This window comes from Rutilus rutilus, assembly GCF_951802725.1.
Source record: "Rutilus rutilus genome assembly, chromosome: 8".
Taxonomy (NCBI): domain Eukaryota; kingdom Metazoa; phylum Chordata; class Actinopteri; order Cypriniformes; family Leuciscidae; genus Rutilus; species Rutilus rutilus.
The window spans coordinates 1,205,001-1,230,000 of NC_140222.1; the positions used below are offsets into that span (position 1 = coordinate 1,205,001).

Sequence of the window (25,000 nt, forward strand, 5' to 3'; positions counted from 1 at the left end):
ATAATCTTGAATCAGAATAAGTTCCTCTTGCGGCTTCTCATCTCTTCTCTGATGACGAGGGCGGGGCTATAACCTGTCACTCACATGAGATCAGCCAATAGCAAACCACAACCAGCCAATCAATTCCCCACAGACACAGTCAAGCCCCGCCTACATTTATTCTTGTTCCTGAGTTTCACTCACAATAGAGAAGAAAAATCGAGCACAACTTCTCTTTCATGACATCTTTAAGCACGTCAATAACCATATAGTAATTTAGCTGCACACAAACATGGCGTTTATTCTCCTATATCAGTGTTTGATACAGTAGTGTGACGAAACTTCATGTTTCCCTCATTAATATTCAAGTTTCTGTTGTTGACAGCAGTTGTTCTGACGCATTATTGATCTGATCACGTGATCGATGAAGAACAATCACCAACTCATCACACACCGGATTAATAATGCGTGTGTTTATTGTGGTAGGAACTCGAAGTGAGACCAGTGTCACATGATCAGTGTTTAACTCGTGATTAAACTAGTTAAAGTAGTGCCGCGGACTGTTGCGGGGTCTCACCGGTATCCGCGGTTGGAGCTTCTGGGTGGGATTCGGTAAACATGAACCTCTGGCTTCACACACACCACCGACTCATACAGTGCGCTAGTGTCCGCCATCATCGCTGCAACACCACCGACACATCACTGTACTTCCGCTTCCGCCCGCAGGCGATACAGAATAAAAGCCCCCCTACTCAACAACATCCGGTTCACACTGTGATATTATGGCTCTTATTTCATGTGAGGTGACAGTTTAATGACCGCTGAATATAAACACATTATCATTAGAAAGGTGCGGAATAATAATCGATGTGTTCTGCTCTTTTCCGGGTTTTTATCTCTGGAATGACTGTTAATGGACTGGTGTTGGTTAACATTTTGAAATTGGAAATGAATGTTTAATCACACGTACAGAAAAATTCATTTAAACTAAACAATCTTTAAATATTATCCCATAAATTAGCATCTACTGTAAACAGGTTTAACTGTGAATATTGATTTATCTTGTGTATTTATTGAACAATTACAGAAACATTGTTTAATTCTGCTCATTTATTCACATCATGCCGTTTTCAAACAAAATGTGTGTGAGAGAGAGAGTGTGTTTGTGTATGTGAGAGAGTGTGTGTGTTTATTTCTAAACAATGTATGATATGTTACAATCAAACATCTCAATTTAAAACTTAATGAAATATGAAAATGTTTAATTTAATACTTTTAGACTTTAAGTGAAGTTGCTGGGCTTAATGTTGATATTGGGTGACATTTATGATCATTAAACATACTTGATATTAAATTCAAGTAACTTTATTAAGCAAAATTAAGAAAAGTGTATTTTAATAATAAATAGAATGAACATCACTGTTGTCTCATTTTAAGAAACTTTTCATAGTTACGAGAGCATCAAGACTCCAAACACAGTGATATTTCATGAAGAACATCTTGATTTGTCCTCCATCAGTTTAATGTCACACACACACTGAATACAGCAGCAGATCGACTCTCTGGCCTTCAGACGCCAGCTAAACATCAGAGATTACCCAGCATGCCTTGTTTCTAAAACAGACACTGTTACCCGGTACACAAAGATTGGTCTAAAAAATGCAAACCCCCCCCCTCCGGTGACGGGAAGACCCCTACAAAACTAACACACACAAACCCTGTGAAACACACACAGCAAGCAGAAACACTGAGAACATGAGGATAAGTGTGTGTGTGTGTGTGTGTGTGTGTTTGTCAGAGTCTGCGGGGGCTCGGGTGGCCGTTGTGGTAGAGCTTCTGCTTGACGTGAACCACGTTGTTCCCGGCGTCCTCCGGCGTGCGGCGCGTCTGCAAGCGTCTACGCAGCTCCCTCAGGTTACACACACGACACACCCAACGCCACGAGTGCCACAGCTCACCGTCAGCACCTGAAACACACACATACACAAATTATAAACTAGGTCAGCCTGAACCGGGAACACTTCCTATAACACCTGATGTTACATCATAAGAAGAATGGCATCTACGCTAATGTTAGTCCAGGCCGGGCCGTATGCAGATCAGATGGAGGACCTGCGCCTAGACACGACCACAACGCATGATGTAGTCAGCCGGATCCGGGCCGTATGCAGATCAGATGGAGGACCTGCGCCTAGACACGACCACAACGCATGATGTAGTCAGCCGGATCCGGGCCGTATGCAGATCAGATGGTGGACCTGCGCCTAGACACGACCACAACGCATGATGTAGTCAGCCGGATCCAGGCCGTATCCAGATCAGATGGAGGACCTGCGCCTAGACATGACCACAACGCATGATGTAGTCAGCCGGATTCAGGCCGTATCCAGATCAGATGGAGGACCTGCGCCTAGACACGACCACAACGCATGATGTAGTCAGCCGGATTCAGGCCGTATCCAGATCAGATGGAGGACCTGCGCCTAGACATGACCACAACACATGATGTAGTCAGCCGGATTCAGGCCGTATCCAGATCAGATGGAGGACCTGCTCCTAGACACGACCACAACGCATGATGTAGTCAGCCGGATTCAGGCCGTATCCAGATCAGATGGAGGACCTGCTCCTAGACACGACCACAACACATGATGTAGTCAGCCGGATTCAGGCCGTATCCAGATCAGATGGAGGACCTGCTCCTAGACACGACCACAACGCATGATGTAGTCAGCCGGATTCAGGCCGTATCCAGATCAGATGGAGGACCTACGCCTAGACATGACCACAACACATGATGTAGTCAGCCGGATTCAGGCCGTATCCAGATCAGATGGAGGACCTGCTCCTAGACACGACCACAACGCATGATGTAGTCAGCCGGATTCAGGCCGTATCCAGATCAGATGGAGGACCTACGCCTAGACACGACCACAACACATGATGTAGTCAGCCGGATTCAGGCCGTATCCAGATCAGATGGAGGACCTGCTCCTAGACACGACCACAACACATGATGTAGTCAGCCGGATTCAGGCCGTATCCAGATCAGATGGAGGACCTACGCCTAGACATGACCACAACACATGATGTAGTCAGCCGGATTCAGGCCGTATCCAGATCAGATGGAGGACCTGCGCCTAGACACGACCACAGCGCATGATGTAGTCAGCCGGATTCAGGCCGTATCCAGATCAGATGGAGGACCTGCTCCTAGACACGACCACAACACATGATGTAGTCAGCCGGATTCAGGCCGTATCCAGATCAGATGGAGGACCTACGCCTAGACATGACCACAACACATGATGTAGTCAGCCGGATTCAGGCCGTATCCAGATCAGATGGAGGACCTACGCCTAGACACGACCACAACACATGATGTAGTCAGCCGGATTCAGGCCGTATCCAGATCAGATGGAGGACCTGCTCCTAGACACGACCACAACACATGATGTAGTCAGCCGGATTCAGGCCGTATCCAGATCAGATGGAGGACCTACGCCTAGACATGACCACAACACATGATGTAGTCAGCCGGATTCAGGCCGTATCCAGATCAGATGGAGGACCTGCGCCTAGACACGACCACAGCGCATGATGTAGTCAGCCGGATTCAGGCCGTATCCAGATCAGATGGAGGACCTGCTCCTAGACACGACCACAACACATGATGTAGTCAGCCGGATTCAGGCAGTATCCAGATCAGATGGAGGACCTACGCCTAGACATGACCACAACACATGATGTAGTCAGCCGGATTCAGGCCGTATCCAGATCAGATGGAGGACCTACGCCTAGACACGACCACAACACATGATGTAGTCAGCCGGATTCAGGCCGTATCCAGATCAGATGGAGGACCTACGCCTAGACATGACCACAACACATGATGTAGTCAGCCGGATTCAGGCCGTATCCAGATCAGATGGAGGACCTACGCCTAGACATGACCACAACACATGATGTAGTCAGCCGGATTCAGGCCGTATCCAGATCAGATGGAGGACCTGCTCCTAGACATGACCACAACACATGATGTAGTCAGCCTGATCCAGGCCGGATCCAGATCAGATGGAGGACCTACGCCTAGACACGACCACAATGCATGATGTAGTCAGCCGGATCCGTGTCGTATCCAGATCAGATGGTGGACCTGCGCCTAGACACGACCACAACGCATGATGTAGTCAGCCGGATCCGGGCCGTATCCAGATCAGATTGTGGACCTGCTTCTAGACATGACCACAATGCATGATGTAGTCAGCCGGATCTGGGCTGTACCCAGATCAGATGGAGGACCTGCGCCTAGACACGACCACAACGCATGATGTAGTCAGCCGGATCCAGGCTGTACCCAGATCAGATGGAGGACCTGCGCCTAGACACGACCACAACGCATGATGTAGTCAGCTGGATCCAGGCCGTATCCAGATCAGATGGAGGACCTGCTTCTAGACACGACCACAACGCATGATGTAGTCAGCCGGATCCGGGTCCTACCCAGATCAGATGGAGGACCTGCGCCTAGACACGACCACAACGCATGATGTAGTCAGCCGGAACCGGGCCGTATCCAGATCAGATGGAGGACCTGCGCCTAGACACGACCACAACGCATGATGTAGTCAGCCGGATCCGGGTCGTATCCAGATCAGATGGAGGACCGGCGCCTAGACACGACCACAACACATGATGTAGTCAGCCGGATCCGGGCCGTATCCAGATCAGATGGAGGACCTGCGCCTAGACATGACCACAACGCATGATGTAGTCAGCCGGATCCGGGCCGTATCCAGATCAGATGGAGGACCTGCGCCTAGACACGACCACAACGCATGATGTAGTCAGCCGGATCCGGGTCGTATCCAGATCAGATGGAGGACCTGCGCCTAGACACGACCACAACGCATGATGTAGTCAGCCGGATCCGGGTCGTATCCAGATCAGATGGAGGACCTGCGCCTAGACATGACCACAACACATGATGTAGTCAGCCGGATCCGGGCCGTATCCAGATCAGATGGAGGACCTGCGCCTAGACACGACCACAACACATGATGTAGTCAGCCGGATCCGGGTCGTATCCAGATCAGATGGAGGACCTGCGCCTAGACATGACCACAACACATGATGTAGTCAGCCGGATCCGGGCCGTATCCAGATCAGATGGAGGACCTGCGCCTAGACACGACCACAACACATGATGTAGTCAGCCGGATCCGGGTCGTATCCAGATCAGATGGAGGACCTGCGCCTAGACACGACCACAACGCATGATGTAGTCAGCCGGATCCAGGCCGTATCCAGATCAGATGGAGGACCTGCGCCTAGACACGACCACAACGCATGATGTAGTCAGCCGGATCCGGGCTGTACCCAGATCAGATGGAGGACCTGCGCCTAGACACGACCACAACGCATGATGTAGTCAGCCGGAACCGGGCCGTATCCAGATCAGATGGAGGACCTGCGCCTAGACACGACCACAACGCATGATGTAGTCAGCCGGATCCAGGCCGTATCCAGATCAGATGGAGGACCTGCGCCTAGACACGACCACAACGCATGATGTAGTCAGCCGGAACCGGGCCGTACCCAGATCAGATGGAGGACCTGCGCCTAGACACGACCACAACACATGATGTAGTCAGCCGGATCCGGGCCGTATCCAGATCAGATTGTGGACCTGCTTCTAGACACGACCACAATGCATGATGTAGTCAGCCGGATCCGGGCCATACCCAGATCAGATGGAGGACCTGCGCCTAGACACGACCACAACTCATCCCTGAAGTGTCAGCAGAGATTGTGTCAACTAGACTCTCCCTGTGAAGGCCTCATCGACACGACAGCCATCGGCACTGATCCTCAGCAAACTCCTCTCCATACCGGCATGATGACTCCGATCTTCAACCATACAACACACTCACTCACTCACTCACACACACTCACCGTAGGCTCTGCTGGTCCTCCAGAAGCGCAGTGCGCAGTGAAGCGCTCCGTCGAGCCACAGCAGGATCCAGCTGATGCAGAAGCCCATCAGGAGCCCGAGCACCAGATCCAGCTCCTGCTTGCTGACGCTGCTGCCGGCCGAGGAGCCGAGCGAGACCGAGGCCTCGTACGGGATCACGTGCTCCACAAGATGCCTGCGGGAGGAGGAGGAGAACATACAACATCATCCCTCCATCACGACTCCTACACTGTAAAAAACTCCTCAAAGCTTGCAAAAGGGTGTTTCTGCATAGAAGAACCATTTTAGGTTCCCCAAAGAGAAAGATATGATCAAACTTAATCATTAGGTTATTTCAATGGAAAACTTTTACTGTCAAGTTACTTTTAACTGTAAATTATAAGATGACGAATGTTTCACTTCCATCTAACAATATTTTACAGTAGAATTGTATGAAATGTCCCATTAGATTACAGCTTTTCACCGTATAGAGTAAGAGAACTTACCGTTAACCAACTAACAGGTCTTTATCGTAGGTCTTTTACCGTTAAAACAGCGATCATTTTCTGCAGTGTACAGTACGAGGATTGAGCTAACAAAAATATGATCCAAGAACGTTTCGCTGATGTTCCTGAATGTCTATTTAAAAAAAAAAAATGTAATAGGTTTTTTCTTGGTTATGTGAACATTATGGTAACAAGTTGTAACATTTAAAAAACATTAGATGAACTTCTAACTGAATAACGTTTTGAGAACATTATTAAAGACCAGATAACTTTGAACAAACGTTCTATTAACATTACTGGAAGAACGTTTGTTCATAACTTTGAGAGAACGTTCCTTGTTCTCTGGGTTGTTATTAAAACGCTTGTTTGTAAAACTTCATCACCATTTAGTCACTTTCCCTTAATTAGGGTGCGTTTCCACGACAACAATGTTCTAAAAACGGAAACGTTTTCTCTTTGCGTTTTTCTCATACAGAAGAAAACATTGTCAAAACGATCCTCGTTCATACGGATCCACGAAAACGATTAAAACGCAGTATTTTGCTGTCAGGCCAGTAGATGGCGATGTCACTCTGCAAAGAAACACAAGCGCCCACAGACTGAACACGCAAGACACGTGCATGACGTCACCATTTTCACAGATTAGCGTTTTTGTAGTTTGCACAGAGGCTATAAAGCTTTCGTTCTCAAAAACTCGCACTTTGAATCCCGTTTTCAAAAGTTTGCGTTTTCAGGCCCACAAAACGCTGGTCTCCTGTAAATGAACGACCAAATCGCATAAAAAGTTTACCGTTTTTAGTTGAAAATTGTGTGTGTAAACAGGCCCTTAAATGAAGTAACATCTGTGTTGTTACAGAAAATTGACCCAAGCATGAAAGTGCGCTCACAATAATGATATTTCAGTGAAATGGTATTAGTCAATAGCGTAGCAATGTACGAAGCACTGCTCAATCACAAGTCGATTTGTAAGCAGTTTTCGCGTGACTACATCGGAATTATCGTAAATACAAGTTTCCTTGTTAAAAAACTGGACATGAACACCCTCTCAAGTCAAAATTTGAATGCGATACGCTTGTAATCACGACTTCAGAAGTGGGAAGTAGGACATTTCCTATAGCACGTGAAGGCAGCATAAATCACGTGACCTGACAACAGAGAAATCTGCGTGGGGAACTTTTCCCGCGAAACTCCCGAACGTTCTGAATTTTCCCCGGGAAATTCCGCTGAGCGACTGTAAATGTGACGTGCCTCAAAATAAACCGGAAATCTGAAATTTAATATTTAAATAATAAAGGGCTATAAGCTGTATTCCCCTCATTTGTATCTAGCTATGGGTGTTTCTAGTAAGCGAATACAACTAAAGTGCATCTTACCTGCCGCAGGTGCAGTGACACACGCGCTCGGGTCCGCGCATGCGCGGTAGGATAAAGTTGTGAAATCGGTCCAGCAGCGCGTTCATGTCGGACATACACACGATGGCCTGGAAAACACCAAAACTACTGCCATTTCCCAGCGCTTAGCGTTTAAAAATGCATTTCAACATGTTTCTCCACAGAAAACCATACAATTAGTAATAAAGTTCATCCGCAGTCACTGTGTGAGAGAGAGTTATGTAATATTCCTCAGCAGAATCTTCACACAGATCTTCTTACCAGCACCAGAACCGCTCCAGCCACCATAAACATCATCTTCATCCACACACCGCAAACATCCTCTTCATCACAGTCCACAGATCGCGAACATCTTCATCACAGTACATACACATCATCTTCATCGCACTCCGCAAACAACAACAACACAGATCGAAATATCATTTGACCATCATCGTAGATCATTCCAGCAGCGAATCCTCCTCAGATCATCCTCCTCTTCATCTTCCTCATCTTCCTCGCGTGTTTCCGCGACGCGTCATGAAGAGCATCAGATGTCTCACCTGCGGCGCGTCGGCAGCGCGATAGACGCTTCGGGCAGGAGAACAGAGTGAACGCGACGCGCTCGGATCTGATCTGTAAGTGATCTGGAGTTTGACTGTATCAGATCTCAGATCAGTCCATTAGCTTAATGAGGAGCTCCTGCGTCACGCTCATCTGGAATATCAGACCCACGCGCGACACCTGCGAGAATACCATGGTAATACCGTGTTTTACAACACACGTATAACATCTTTGTTTTGTTTTAATGTATTACCATGGTTTTTTGTTTTTTTTTGGACATTTTCAGGCCCGTTCACACCAACAGCAATAACGCACGATATAAGGGTCGTTCCTGGTGCCCATCATAAAATCATGTGGAAAATTAAACTCCCACAGATATTTTTGTGTAGTCATGATAGGGCGATGTAAAACATTTAAGCTCGGGTGAATAAATTTAACCATTTATTAAGCAAAATAAATGAAATGGAGGATAAAAAATGTCCACCCTGTTATAGGGAAAAATCAAAATCAGTTTCACATACTTATGATTGTAATGTATGGGCTCTGTGTACATCATGTACCTTTAAACGCATACCAACTAATAAATTATCAGAAAATATTGTGTATGAATTGTACTTACTTTCATAAGTGCATCATTTTACATTTTCAGATACAAATGCCTAAAATATTTTTTTGTACTGCGTTATTGATACTCCAGAAAATTGTAACTGTCAGTGAATTATTATTAAGGTTTTTTGCTGGTTTTATGAAATTATTTAAAAAAACTAAATTGCTTAACAGGATGAACACACTGATAACAGAATGGGAAAAAACAAGTGATATAAAGAATGGATGGATGATTTCCTATCGTTACATCATTACTTTAGTTTGAACTGGTTTTAGATAAGAAACTATGTAAAACATTGCCACTTTCCCAAGTTGTTTTCCCTCTGAAGAAGTGATGAAAGCTTAATATGAGGTCACGTCATTTTTTCCAACTTTCTTTTTTTAAAGGGAAAGTTGTCAAAAATAAAAGGGTGGATCATAAATTAAGGGACAAACTAAAAACCTTGAATATAAATGCTAAAATAAAATTAGTAATTGAATACATGAGTGAATCTTTACTGATATTTCCAACTGCGTAAAAAAACAAATCACCTAAATATGAAGTGTGTTCATCATGAAAACACTCGGGAACAGAGGGAAAATGGTGATATACGGTGGATCAAAATACTCATTTTTGAGCATTACTCATTTTGAGATCACCATCTTTACTGGAGACACACACTCTGAGATTCATCAACGCTTTATTCATTCATTCATTCATTTATAGCGCAATATTTACAAGAATAATTTCAGGCACTCTGGGCTGCTTCAGGTACGATTACAGAATCATCCTTTCATTTACAAAATTAAAGGAAAAAAACAAACAAAATATACTCAATATAGGTATCAAATCCCATGTTTAAATAACGAGGAAAGAAATTCATGAGAAACTCAAAAGTATCACGTCCCGTCCGCCAGAGTTATTAAACGTTACATCCTCTAAATAAAGGTGATGAGATATGGTGTCCGCTCCTTCAGACGCAGGGAGAGCTCACTCTAATGGGTTTGTTGGCAGCGGTGTGTGTTCTCCTCCTCTCTGCATGTTTCAGTACGAGCGTTCTTCTGAGGTGTGTGTTGACGTAAACAGAGAGAGAGAGCGATCTCCGCGAGCGCGTCGCGCGACGAGAGTTCCTGCGGTGTTCAGTAGAAGCAGACGGTGTGAAGGAACGGTCTGTGGCTTTTGTCCTCAAACTCCTGCAGAAGTTCGTCCATCTCGTTCTCCATGTCGTCAGTGTGTTGAATCTGAGAGAGACGGATGGAAACACAGGCCGTTATATATATATCATACGAGCTGAACGAATGCGTGTAAAGTACTGTTAAAACCATTTTTATGTCAACTGAATGAGATCATTTACTCAAACGAGCAGAACGAGTGTGTGTTGCTCGTAAACTTTTATTTAAATTAGAATATGTGAATATTTCTGGAAGAATGAAATCTTAAGTATTCTTACAGAAATGTTGTGCTAATCGCAAAAACTTGCGTAACAATGGACTGACAAATGGATATGAAATGCGTAAATTGTTGATAAAACCATCTTGCGTAAATCATATAATATACTTTTATATTAACAGTGACAGTTTTTGTTAATATTTTGAATCTGTTTTTAAGATTTAATTTAGAATGTAATACATTTTTAGTAATTTAGTTTTAAGTTTAAAAATATTGTTTTCTTCAGTTTTACATCAGTTATACAGTTAAACTAAATGAAAACGAGAAAACTAACTCAAATAGAAATACGTTTATTTTCCTTCAAGTAACAAGCTTTTTTTAGTTAACTATTATAAACCCAGATTTCACGAACAACCGTAAACCCATTCTTATGTAAATTTGCACAATTAGCACAACAATGCGTACAAGAATGGTAATTAAACGTACATTTGTTTTTTTTAATTAATAAAACATTTTGTGAACTGAACACAACAACTTTACATAAACGAATATTGCAAAACGAATTTGTAGACGAAAAGGATTTTATTAAACATTAAGTGAATGAAGCACGTGTTTAAATGCCCATTCACAACAAGAACGATAACTATAACGATAACTATATTTGCATCCACACCAGTGAACGATAACTATAACGATAACTATATTAGTGTTCACACCAGCGAACGATAACTATAACGATAACTATATTAGTGTTCACACCAGCGAACGATAACTATAACGATAACTTTATTGGTGTTCACCAGCGAACGATAACTATAACGATAACTATATTAGCATCCACAGCAGCGAACAATAACTATAACGATAACTATATTAGCATCCACAGCAGCGAACAATAACTATAACGATAACTATATTAGTGTTCACTAGCGAACAATAACTATAACGATAACTATATTAGTGTTCACACCAGCGGACGATAACTATAACGATAACTATATTAGCATCCACAGCAGCGAACAATAACTATAACGATAACTATATTAGTGTTCACCAGCGGACGATAACTATAACGATAACTATATTAGTGTCCACACCAGCGGACGATAACTATAACGATAACTATATTAGTGTTCACCAGCGAACGATAACTATAACGATAACTATATTAGTGTTCACACCAGCGGACGATAACTATAACGATAACTATATTAGCATCCACAGCAGCGAACAATAACTATAACGATAACTATATTAGTGTTCACCAGCGGACGATAACTATAACGATAACTATATTAGTGTCCACACCAGCGGACGATAACTATAACGATAACTATATTAGTGTTCACCAGCGAACGATAACTATAACGATAACTATATTAGCGTTCACACCAGCGGACGATAACTATAACTATATTAGTGTTCACACCAGCGAACGATAACAATAACGATAACTATATTGGTGTTCACCAGCGAACGATAACTATAGCGATAACTATATTGGTGTTCACCAGCGAACGATAACTATAACGATAACTATATTGGTGTTCACACCAGCGAACGATAACTATAACGATAACTATATTAGTGTTCACACCAGCGAACGATAACTATAACGATACCTTTATTGCTGTTCACCAGCGAACGATAACTATAACGATAACTATATTGGTGTTCACACCAGCGAACGATAACTATAACGATAATTATATTAGTGTTCACACCAGCGGACGATAACTATAACGATAACTATATTGGTGTTCACCAGCGAACGATAACTATATTGGTGTTCACCAGCGAACGATAACTATAACGATAACTATATTAGCATCCACAGCAGCGAACGATAACTATATTAGTGTTCACCAGCGAACGATAACTATAACGACAACTATATTAGTGTCCACACCAGCGGACGCTAACTAAAACGATAACTATATTAGTGTTCACCAGCGAACGATAACTATAACGATAACTATATTAGCGTTCACACCAGCGGACGATAACTATAACGATAACTATATTAGTGTTCACACCAGCGAACGATAACTATAACGATAACTATATTGGTGTTCACCAGCGAACGATAACTATAACTTTATTAGCATCCACAGCAGCGAATGATAACTAAAACGATAACTATATTAGTTTTCACACCAGCAAACGATAACTATAACTATATTGTTGTTCACACCAGCGAATGATAACTAAAACGATAACTATATTAGTTTTCACACCAGCGAATGATAACTAAAACGATAACTATATTAGTTTTCACACCAGCAAACGATAACTATAACTATATTGTTGTTCACACCAGCGGACGATAACTATAACTATATTAGTGTTCACCAGCGAACGATAACTATAACGATAACTATATTAGTGTTCACAACAGCGGACGATAACGATAACTATATTAACGTTCACACTGAGGGATGATTTCACTGTTTATTATAAGCACTGCAGTTTTGTCATCTGCCGCTTGAAATGCTAGAGCTCTTTAAAGCAGGAAGGATTCTGATTGGCTGCAAATGTTTTTATCTTTCATCAGCTGAAAAAAAAAACTAAAAAAAAACATTCTGAACGTGATTCCAACGATATAGCTTCTCTGTGCTGTTATGGTTATAGCGGTGTTGTGAACTGTGTTCTATTGAGAACGGTTCTGCGAGCTCTATGGTTACGGCTGGACTTTACTCACACACTGGCAGAGTTCACAGATGAGGAAGGCTCCCAGCGTGGCCTCCTCGTGGTTGTCCTGGATGTCCACGTTGATGACGTGCACCGGCTGGAAGGTCTCCTGCTCGCGCGAGCTCAGGTCTGAAAGAGACGAGGGGTTAATGTGCAGCTCGTGACGGTGTGTAACTCAACATCAGACGTGCTCCTCACCCTCCAGCACCTGGTCGTACACACGCTCCTCACAGGTGATCACCAGGTCAAACTGGTCTTTGCAGCTCTGGAAGCGTTCGGGTCGCGACTTAATGCGCTTGTTGCGGTCTAACATGTGTAAGATGCCATTCTGTGTGTATCTGAGGAGGATCAGCGGTCAAGGAAGACAAAACAGAGACACCAAACACTCTCACATCAGATTAAACTGTTCACAAAGGGTTAAAACAGTGGAAACTTGTTCACTAGCGCCATCTGCTGGCCAACCTGTGGAATCACTTCTGTGTGTCAGTGTGCAAACACATTTACATAATCTTAACGAATTCATTTAAAAATTGGAGAAATCAACTTAATTTTATTGTGTGAATAAAACAATGTGTGGGACAAAATGTAAACAAGCATTCATAACTGGTGTTCAAACAGAAATATCATCAGGGGAAACCAAACAAACAAGTCATCATGTAAACTCTCTCAAAATAAAGTTTGTTCTTTGCACCGCTACTCTGACTGAAGTCTAGAGAATATCACAATAAAAGTAAGCTGAGAAGACTGATCAAGATTCAATGACGAGTTATTTTTTACCTCATTTTTATAGTGCAAATCCAGTTTCAGGAAAATTCTTTTTTCTGCAAATATGGTTTATAAAATATCTGGAGATTGTTAAGTTATTTTATCACTCACCATGTGAACATACGTCTGCACTGCAAAACAAGCTGTCTGTCTTGTTAACAATATCAAAAGCATCCTCTAAAAGCAAGACTGCATTAGATATTACGCCTGGTTTTTATTGACTGTATCTTGAAGACACGTGTGTTCTATCTTACGGCACTAGACTTTCCAGTTTCTTACGTTTAATCAAGAACAGAAGAAAACACCTGTGCAAAAGACACAATCTATAAGTGAACTGCTTGAGAAGCCTCGCCACATAAAGCATCTTAAGCTACAGATATTCTGACTGTAGAATAAAACTCTTCGTGAATGAGATGTTCTTCAGCACTAGTGATGCTCGTCTCTACGCTTCAGAAGAACCCAGAACTAAAACAACTTTAGATAAACTTTATACAACAGCAAAAGATCGTGAGTTTATGTGTCAGATTCTCCCGGCTCGACCTGCTCTCGACTTCACATGAATCCTGTGGGTTCAGTTTTAATCTATTCTGCTTAAACGAGTTGACGAGATCCTCGAACAGCTTCCATTAACACGCCAGAGGAATAAATAAATCCGTGTTCTGCTTTCATGTGAAGCCAACGAATCATGAGGTCATCAAAAAACATGAGCCAATAATGACCCTGACAGAGTTACGTGCTGTACTACATGTGAAGGGAATTCATGCTCGTGAACTGGGATGCATTTGCGTAGATACAGTTCACCCAAATATTGTCCTTCTGTCATCATCCATGTCCTTCTGTGAAGAAAAAAAAGAAGGTATTCTGAAGACCGTCAATGGGGTCCAATGTTGTTTGGTTCCCAACATTCCTCAAAATATCTCCTTTTGTGTTCTTCAGAAGTCAGTCAGAGAGCCGTGGAGCGACGCGAGTTAATGAAGACACTTAAAGGGTTAATTCACCCAAAAATGTAAATTCTGTCATTAATCACTCGCCCTCGTGTCGTTCTGAACCCGCAAGACTTTCTTTGGAACACAAACTAAAGATCTTTTTAATGAAATTGAAGAGCTTTCTGTCTCTCCATTGACAGCTACGCAACTACCACATTCAAGGTCTAGAAAGACATCATGAAATGCGACTCCAGTGGTTTAACCTCAGTTTTATGAAGCGACGCAATAAAAACAAACACTTTATTTACAAAATATTACTCTCCAACGCACGTACACGCAACATCTGCTCTGGCGTCAACAACACGTGCGTCGTGATGCTCTCGTGGACAAGCGGCACAGATTCATATTTTGTAAAAAGAAAAAGAAAAAAAATTGGTAGGTTTTTTTTGCACAAAGAAAGCATCCGCGTCACTTCATTAAACGGGTTAAATCACTGGAGTCACATGGGTCTCTGAGGCTTTAGAGTGGTAGACTGTGAACGACACGAGGGCGGCGTGATTAATGACAGAATTTACATTTTTGGGAGAATTAACCCTTTAAGGGTCTTCATTAACTAGCGTCGTTCCACGTCTCTGTGACTGACTTTCTCCTTAAGAACACAAAAGGAGATATTTTGAGGAATGTTGGGAACCAAACAACATTGGACCCCATTGACGTTCTTCAGAATACCTTATTTTTTTTCACGTTCCACAGAAGGACGACCGACACGGAGCTTTGGAGCGAGTGAAGGATGAACTGTACCTTTAATGTCCCTTCAAACAGTAGATCATGGAACTAGCAGCGCAAAAGTCACGGGTTCGATTCCTAGGGAAACCAGGAGCTGATCAAAAGCAATGCACGTCAACTTTGGATAAAATGTGAGGATTATGTTTCACATGGAGTTCAGAAGAGAAGGAGAAGAGGCACTTATCAGTTAAACTAGTTAAAACAGGACTGAAGTTCTTGCGATTTAACCATATTTAACCTGTATACTGGAGTTCCTAAGATAAAGGGCCGTTCAATAATTATAACTATAACAATAACTATATTGGCGTCCACAGTGGACATTTTTAACCCTGTGTGTGAGTCATTTTAAGCTGGGTCAGTGTTGATGATGATGGATCTTCCCTGTCAGATCTGTCAGGTGTGTTTCTGTGTGTGCGCTAGGGATACAGTTCCTTGTCTTTACGGACCAAGTCGTTGTACATCTGCTCATAAGTGGTTTTGAAGTCATAAATGTTGGGTTTGTCCGGAGCGGGTCCCGGGAGTTTCACGTGGGTCCCTGTGCCGAAGGAGCGCACATCAAACCCTCGCTTGCTGAAGGAATAACAGAGAGACAGTGAGAAACCACAAGAGATCAGAACAGCAAACACACACACGTGAGGAAAAAACCCTGTTCAACCTGAGGCGACTTACCTGAGATCAATTACCTCACCTAGATAAACCTAGCCCAGATTGTGTCGCTAACTAGTCTTTGGTCTAATTTGAATAGGAAATCTACCTTTTAAGTAACTGACTTTATAAAATTATGTCCAGGCTTGAATAAATTTAGATGACTAGTTTTTGTTGTTTTTTAAACTAGTCTTAAGCAGTCACTGAATATACGCACTACTCACCTGAGATTTTCGATTTTCTAAAATAAGATGATCTAATTTTATCTGGCTAACAAAAAACTACAATGGATTTAGGACATGTACTGTGCTATTATTATTTGAAATACCATGGTATATAAATCTGGTAATGGATCAGTAGTACCATGGTATTACCATCTGATGTACCACCAGGGTACTGCGTTTTTGTGAGGGAACCATTATTAACAATATAAAAATAAAAGTCTTTTTATAATTTAATTGGCCTTACTACTTTATTACAGAACGTTCTTTTTTTTATTTGACTCTTTTAGACGATCTTCATCTGCTTCCGTGTTGCTCGACGCGTTTCTTACTGTAAAAAAAAAAAAAAAAAAAAAAAAAAAAAAAAACCTAGCGTAAATGTGAAATATGTTTATAAGGATTCTCGCGAGCCCCCTCGGTTCGCTTCTCGCTATCTGACTGGCCCGGTTCGATTCCGATGCGCTTTTAGACCGTGTGAAAATACCGAACGACGAAATAATGAAGAAACCGGCTCAAGTTCGGCTGGGTCCGGCTGGTTTTTTCTCGTTGTTACCTCAGGATGTTGTGCGCTTCCATGCTGCGGTTCTGGTTGCTGGAGCACACGACCGCGACACGCAACGGGTGGGCCGGCATCGCGATCTAAAGCCCGGTGAGGGTATAACGGGTTTGAGGGGAACGCTTCGGAACGAGAGCTCGGTTACACAGCTCTACTCAGGTCCGCTGAGGGGAAGAAAATGGCGGAGGAGCTGCGCAGCTGTCAGTCGTGCGTCACAATAGGGGGAGGGAGTGGGCGGAGCCTCACGAAAGCCAATAGACACAGAGCGCATTTAGGCCACGCCCATCGGGGGGAAACAAACAGTCTCCATCGACTCTGTATTGTGTGAAGCTGCCTCCTCGTCATTTCTGACTTATGACAAAAAACAAAACAATGTCTAAAAGCTTCTATGTGACGAGGTGTACAGCAAACAAGCTAAACAACCCAGAAATAAGTGTTTATAAGCTGTCGACCACCAAAAAAGAGTGTTTAAGGACACAAAGTGAAAAAAAGTTACGCGTCACTTCATTAAAATGGGGTTAAATCACTGGAGTCACATGGATTTCTGAGGCTTGAAAGTGGTAGACTGTGAACGACATGAGAGCTAATAATTAATGACAGAATTAGCATTTTTGGGTGAATTAACCCTTTAAGGGTCAAAAGTGGATACAGGCAGTTTAGACTACTCTGAGAACTAACTTACAGTCATTTTAAGCCAAAATGGGGGTCAACCTTGAACAAATTGCAACAGAAGCAAACTCAACTGATTTTGTATCCTCAATATGTCCTGAGTAAGGGGAAAAAAGTCCCGAAAAAACCCGGGGAAAGTTTTGAAAAAGACCCAAATATATCCTATTCATACGCCTATTCATTCTTTCTCTTACGTGAATAGGGTAAAAGTTTTAACCTTTAGATATCACCATGAAAATTACTGAGTTGATTACTTACATCAAGACAAACAAAAAATGTATTACAAGTTTTTTTTTAATTGTTTGTTAACATTGACAAATGGTGCATAATCTAATTACGTATGTGCTAATTTGCATAAATACCACAACAGGTCTAAACATTGGGTATAGCCAGGTAAAAATGTCTTGTTGAATCTTGTTGACACATAACAGTAAAATACATAATGTTAAGGTCTGAATGGAACCCATTTAGGCTACCCATGAGCATCAATACATAGAGGCAGGAAGAAGTACTTTAGAAACCAGCCTTTATTAATTATTATTGCAGTGATGGGGTTTGGGGCTGTGGGACTGTTTCTGGGAGACGAGTCTGAGGGAAGGACAGGAGACAATGGTAAGGAAAATGCAGAAGACAAAAGGTAAGTAAAATAAAAAGTGAATCCCCAGAAACAGTCCCGTAAGAGAAAGAGAAAGAATGAATAGGCGTATGAATATTTGGGTCTTTTTCTAAACTTCCACCTAATGGGATTCTTCGGGGCTTTTTCCCCTTATTCAGGACATATTGAGGATACAAAATCAGTTGAGTTTGCTTCTGTTGCAATTTGTTCAACCTTTTTTCATAAAATGACTGGACTATTACGCCCACTAGAGGCGACAAGATAGCTTAGCTTACTGAAATATAATATAAAACTAACATTTTGATATTTGACTTACCAGTGATGAAATGTTACTGCACACATATAGTGTAGTTTTAGTGCATATGTGTCAGGATCCCACAGTTTACCCATTCGTTCCAGCCGATATCCACTTTTGTGTCCTTAAACGCTCGTTTTTTAAGGTCGACAGCTTATAAACACTTATTTCTGGGTTGTTTAGCTTGTTTGCTGTACACCTCGTCACATAGCAGCTTTTAGACACTGTTTTTTATTTATTTTTTATTACAGATATTTTATTTAAATTTTTTATGAAATGCTTGAAGAAATGAAGAAAAAAAAAGAACAACAATAATCGTCATTGTCATAACATAATACAATACTCCAGAGTCTTTCAGTCCAGATTAAGTGCCAAATCCTTAAACACAGCCAGTGTTCTCATAGCTTTTAGGTGTTTAGAGAACTCAATAGATTCAAAATACATTTTCATTTCAAGTTTAAATCTAAAAAAATGTACATTTGTGAATGTGACATTTAGCTAACAGAGAAATAAGGTTTATAAAATAAATGTTTACTTTTCTTTTCACATTCATGAAAGCCAAAATTTACATTTCTGTATGTAAATTCAAAGTTAGGATTCACATAACATTTGATCAAATCATAGACGTCACACCAAAATCTCACTGTGAGAAATGACCGTAGTTTCAGGTTTCCAAAACTTCCTTTTGCTATTAGAAGATGACAGTGTAATTTGTGTGTATCAGTTTGTTTATTTTGGGAAATAAAATAAAAAACAATAAAACTTTATTAAATTCACCCCTCATTTATTGACACACAAGTTTTGTGTTACAGAGAAAAAGCACAGTATAATGACTGTCAGTCAGCGGGTCCTTGTTCTGGTGAAAATGACGAACTCGTATCACTAACTCAGAATTAGAAGAGTTGTGTAAAGTTAAGGCATACTGTAAATTATTGGGAGCATTAGAGTACAAAACTACAGTTTTTCTTCCACTACAGCCAGATCACTTAAACTCCATTATTACCGCACACAGAACCATCATATGCAGTTAATGATTTATTGACTTGCATTTCTAAAACAAATATTTCTATAGTCTACATATCAGTGAGTGCACAGTTTTTTGGTAAACGGGATTATTAAACGAGACTATAGATGAAAACACACATAAACACAGGAAAAAAGCTTGTCGTGTGTGGCTATGTTCGGAATAGCATTATTTCTACTATTGCTGTTGTATACTGTACCCCACAATGCACTGCGTTTGACTTGACCTCCCATTTTGAGTTGTGAACTTTAAAATTTCTTTCTCAACTCATTATTTGATTGAACTGAAAAAAAACAAAAAAGTGATTACACTAAAACATGCAAAATAAAACCCAGCTAACAGGCGACGTTTGGTGAAGGTTACGTACATGTACAAGTAAAACGTTTGTAGGTTTTTTTTTCAAAGTTCTTGGAACATCGTTATGATATTTGTACTTGATGAACGTTCTCATAACGTTGAGAGAAAATGTCCTCAGAACGACATTCTCACAACGTCCTTATGATATTTAAGATATTTGCTTAAAGTTAACACTAAAGTTCTTGGAATTTTACAAGTAAACGTTATTATACTAACATTATCGTAACCTTTTAAATAACATGTGGACATAAATTTGTTAGCTGGGTGTACGGTGTACTATTGCGTACTATTTAAGAATAATCGTACACAATTAGCGGTGTATACCGCGCATTAATCAGTCAATAGTAGGCAAGTACTCCATTCCGAACACAGCCTGTGTGTAAGTAGAGCTCTGTGGACCTGCGTCTCTTTCTACATTAATCCTGCACTTTGTTTCCGATCCTGAGCTGTAAGGTGAGTGTGTGCGCGACGACGATAACGATGTTTCTCTTCACAGGTGTGTGTGCAGGTGCGATCTGTGCGAGTGCTGCGCCGTGAGCGTGTGCTGCGCCGTCGGGTTCATGATGTTTTCGGTGATGTACGCCACCAGCAGGCAAATGATGACCAGCATCACGCAGATGGCTCCGCCCACTGTTGTCATGGCGATAACGATGTCCTGCATCCCGCTGGGCTCGAGGCTGAAATCCACGCAGGCTTCGGCCCGGTCGAGGGCGTAGGGCCGCACGCAGAGGCGGTACGGTACGTTAGCGTGCAGCTCGGTGAGTAAATAATCGCGGCAGCTGCTGCCTAAATGCACGCCGGCGCATTCGAACTGCGTGTAGCTGCCGTTCCACCAGCAACTGAGCCGGAAGCCGCCCGCAGGCCCGTGAGCGGGGCTCGCATGAGCCGTCCACTGAACGAACACGCTTCCGTTGGACAGGATGTTCGCCGTGAGCTGTCGGTCAGGTGAGCTCACCTGTCGACAGGTAGCGCCGGCGCACCGGAAGTCCGGTCGCGTATACCGGAAACACAAACGCCCTGGGTCACCTTCCTCAAGAGTGCGGTATGCACACAGCGGCCCGACTTCATCCAAAACACGCCACCATCTTACAGTAGTGCTGTTGTCCTGTAGCTTTGGTATCCGCTTGGAGTCTTTATTGGTGTTATTATTACTGTATTGGGCATCACGGATGCTGCTGGTCCGGTTCGGTAGAGCTCTGCTTAGAAGCAGCAGAACCGGGAAGGAGTAGCGGAGGAACACTGATCCCTGATGGCCTGCCATGTCTGATTTATATCTCTTATTTATTCACAATCGACGGACAGATGCGGAGACGTGCGGTCGCCATCACACCGGTGCGCGCGACCTGAATAGAAAGAAAAAAAAACACCGAATTAACGCCAAACACTGACTCGTGCGTCGCTAAAAAGCAAACAAAACACTAACGGCTGAATCTCTGAATACCAGACGAACAAAACAACATCGATTAACATTATTATTAAGCAGACTGATAATGATTTGTTGTAAATAAAGATGGAGATTTAAAGATTACCTCAGAGAAAACCTTCCGCTGCAGCCGCCGGACGAGAGCGCGCATGTGTCTGTGCGCGCGCGCTCGCGCGTTTAATAACTGTGTTAATTAGCATACTTCCTCTCGCCTTTCGTTCATTCTCACTTTATCTCTGTCAGAAACCAGACGATTTCTTTGTCTTGATATCCATTTATCACTCAGTGAATTTATATCTATATGTTTTACCCACAACATCACCAGAAAAATATAATCAATAGGCTAAACACTGGAATATCATATTCAGTATTATATACATCTATGGTTTGCTGTTTTTTTCCTCTGTTTTTGTTGTTTTTTCTTTTCTCCCCTTTATGTGTACATGTCACTGTCTTGTTAATAATAATAAAAAATCATCAACAATTCTAAAAAAAAAAGCTCTATATTAATCATTATAATTAATTAAATTAACCAACTTAATAATGTTTAATTAATCTGCACTTATATACCATGTTATTGTTTTTTTTACATGAAGGCTTATTTCAGGTTTTTAAGCACGTTCAAAGATATAGTAGAAGAAGCGAATAAACAACTGATGGTTTGATTTGTTGTGTGTTCCATGAATTTTGCATTTCATTGTTTTACTGAAAATACGTGAATATGATAGCAGGCTTCAACAGGCGGGCCATCACGTGTTCATAAAAAACAAAAACAAAAACACCCTGTAACACGTGACTGGTTGTGAATAAATATCAGAAAGATTCTGTACTTCTGTGTGAGAAAACCTCACGAGCACAGTTTGTAAATTTAATGTATGATTAGTTTATAGTTTTTCTCCTTCTTCGCTGTGTATTTTCAGCTTGAATTTGACGCCATCTAGTGTTCATCAGCAGTAATACTTGTCAAAATGTTGAATCATCACCATACATAATTTAAAATATGGAAGCTTGTTTCCGGAATAAAACAATTTAAAAGATAATTTAAACTTTTTATCTCACAACTCTGACTTTTTTTTTTCTCACAATTGCGAGTTATTAAGTCAGAATTGCGTGATAAAAAAATCGCATTTTACGAGAAAAACAATAAGAATTGTGAGATAAAAAGTCGCAATTATCTTTTAAATGGTTTTATTCCGTGGCGGAAACAAGCATTAAATGAGAAAGTCTCGAGGTAAACAAAGGCTGCGTGAGAATGACGTGCGCGCGCCGTGAAATATTCACCGTCATCATCATCATCATCATCATAAAGAGATGATTCGGTTCAAACACACACACGCGTGTTGATCGCAAGGATTGAGTCAGCGCTTACTCTAATGATGGGAACATGCAGAATCAGACGCACAGTTTAATAAAACCCCTGAGAATAAGTGCCCGATGATCTTCATCAGCAGAAATTAATAAGACTTTTACTCATCAGGGTGGGTTAGTTCTGTTTAGACACAAACATTGAGACATACATCAATAGAAAACACGGGGAACATGTGAAAAACACACAGTGTGGGGCATGTTGTCACACGCTAGCCTACTTGCCATTAACGAGCTGAAGTTCCCATTAAAACATTATTTCTAAATGTTCGAAACGTCCATTTATTTATTTTTTTAAACGTTTTTTATTGGTTTAATATGAACGTTAAGGAAACATTCTATTTATAATTCTTCAAATATGTTCATTAGTTAACATTAGTTAACTACCTTAACATGAACTAAGAATGAACAATACTTCTACAGCATTTATTAATCTTAGTTAATATTAAATTCAACATTTACTAATACATTATTAAAATCAAGGTTGTGTGAACATTAGTTACTGCACCGTGAACTAACATGAACAAACAATGAACTGCTGTCTTTTTATTAACTAACATTAACAAAGATGAATAAATACTGTAACAAATGTATTGATCATTGTTAGTTCATATTAGTTAATACATTAGCCTAACTAATATGAACCTTATTGTAGAGATACCAAAGAATCTATTAACGTTAAGAACGTTCGATAACTGTGAGAACGATGCCAGAACTGTTAGCGGTGAAACACCACATTAAAGGCTAAAACAACCATAAAACACAAATCAATTCATAAACCAACAAAAATGTAAACGACAACAAATGAATATATCAAATCATAGCTTAAGTCAGGGGCGATTCTAGGATTTTCATTTTAGGGGAGCTCAGCCCCCCAAAAAGTTAGTTTATGGTCTAATGCGCATTATTAACTATATTTTATAATCACTGAGGTACCAAATGCGAGGTATTTAGGGGGGTTCGGGGGCATGCTCCCCCGAGAAAATTTAGATTTCTCTGATCTACATATGTGCATTTTAAGATGTTTTGAAGGCCAAAAAAAAAAATGGATGACAAAAGCTTTAAAACCATGTGCAGGCAGGTGTTTATTTTCCACACTTCATCAGCATCACACTCTTCTTCTCTTTGTTTTTATCTTGCTCTGTCTTTTCCCCTCCTAAAGCTGAGCTTTGACTGATTTAGGCTTTTCATTTTTGTCTGTCAGTGAAAAAAGTAAACATAGGGTCAACTGATAGGTTGATTTATGAATCATTTTCTCAGACAAAGCTACCAGGAAAGCTAGGTAACTAAGTTTATTAAATTCATTCACAATATGTAAACATTCATTATTGATCTAGGCCTAATACATGGCCGTAGACAGGGCTTTATAATCAAAGAGGTCATAAATTTGAGGTTGTTATGGGGTTAAACATTTTTATTTCTCTGATATGTGCATTTCAAGACGTTTGAAGGCCAAAAAAGGATTAAGAAATAGATTTAAAACCTGCTCTCTCCTCATCTCCATCACTGTCTTTTTCTCTCAGTCTCCTGATCTTGCCCTGTCTCCTCCCCTCCTAAAGCTGAACTTTTTTAATTTACTGAAGGCTACAAATTGTATTATATTAATTCTCAACATGTACACATGCACTATTAATCTTGTGCCTATGAAAACGGCTTTATTTTATTGTCCCCTCACAATGACATAATTAGACGTTATATAGGCCTATTTTCAGCTCAAAATGGCGAAATTAGACAAAAGTTTATTAGTTTTCTAATTATTTTTGTCATTCGTTTAACATTTATGACCTAAAAAACTGTCAAATATAAAATGTTTAGTTTAGCTAACGTTACTTACATCTTAACTCGCACTTGACCGTAAACTGAAGCGTCAATCGTGCTGCTAAAATTCCATGTAAAATTCGCGCTCAGCAGCTTCTGTGAATATAAAGCCCGCCTACTTTGATTTGATTGGTCTTCTCAAATATTCTGACACTGAAAGACCAATGAGGCTCAGATGAACAAACACACACACACGCGCGCGCGCGCCTCTGTTTCTGACCTGCGCTCTGCTTGGCGCTTCTGCCGACTGAAGAAGAAGGACATTATTTAACCTTGTCAAAGACAAAAATATATATATTTTTAGAATAACAACATTTCTTACTATAAGTTTTAGGGGTGCTGAGCTCCTTTTTAGGGGTGCTGAAGCACCCCTAAAAAGGGGCTAGCCTCGCCCATGGCTTAAGTCAATAAAAATAAACGGCCCCTCCTCCAGTTTTCACTGATCGTTGAACATTTAACATCATCTACACTGAGTTTATCGCCACTCAGGCGTTTA

General features: G+C 41.4%; 4 protein-coding genes across 5 annotated transcripts in view; all 4 read right to left on the reverse strand.

Annotated features, from left to right (window-relative positions):
- Nucleotides 1-729, reverse strand: part of necap2 (NECAP endocytosis associated 2) — a 7,892-nt gene extending 7,163 nt beyond the window's left edge. The window contains exon 1 of one of the 2 annotated variants that reach the window (XR_014628370.1): nt 557-690. Coding sequence is in view for 1 of the 2 variants with exons in the window: in XM_084417183.1 (XP_084273309.1) it covers nt 557-657 (101 nt within the window). In the remaining variant the exon portion in view is untranslated. Of the gene's footprint in view, nt 1-556 lie in introns of both variants that reach the window. The other variant, XM_084417183.1, reaches the window with a different exon arrangement.
- A 396-nt stretch (nt 730-1,125) lies between these two features.
- tmem240b (transmembrane protein 240b) lies at nt 1,126-8,519 on the reverse strand. The gene is made up of 4 exons (XM_084417187.1): nt 8,091-8,519; nt 7,812-7,918; nt 5,935-6,128; nt 1,126-1,946 (listed from the first exon to the last, which is right to left on the reverse strand). The coding sequence occupies exons 1-4, from the start codon at nt 8,130-8,132 to the stop codon at nt 1,774-1,776; spliced, it is 516 nt and encodes a 171-aa protein (XP_084273313.1). The 5' UTR covers nt 8,133-8,519; the 3' UTR covers nt 1,126-1,773.
- A 1,122-nt stretch (nt 8,520-9,641) lies between these two features.
- On the reverse strand, nt 9,642-17,147 carry ssu72 (SSU72 homolog, RNA polymerase II CTD phosphatase). The gene is made up of 5 exons (XM_084417185.1): nt 16,935-17,147; nt 15,942-16,085; nt 13,237-13,376; nt 13,049-13,167; nt 9,642-10,199 (listed from the first exon to the last, which is right to left on the reverse strand). Exons 1-5 carry the CDS (start codon nt 17,012-17,014, stop codon nt 10,098-10,100), a joined length of 585 nt encoding a protein of 194 aa, XP_084273311.1. The 5' UTR covers nt 17,015-17,147; the 3' UTR covers nt 9,642-10,097.
- Nucleotides 17,148-18,773: 1,626 nt separating this feature from the next.
- Nucleotides 18,774-21,488, reverse strand: fndc10 (fibronectin type III domain containing 10). Its single transcript, XM_084417184.1, has 2 exons — nt 21,428-21,488; nt 18,774-21,241 (listed from the first exon to the last, which is right to left on the reverse strand). Exon 2 carries the CDS (start codon nt 21,157-21,159, stop codon nt 20,389-20,391), a length of 771 nt encoding a protein of 256 aa, XP_084273310.1. The 5' UTR covers nt 21,160-21,241; nt 21,428-21,488; the 3' UTR covers nt 18,774-20,388.
- Nucleotides 21,489-25,000: the final 3,512 nt, after the last annotated feature.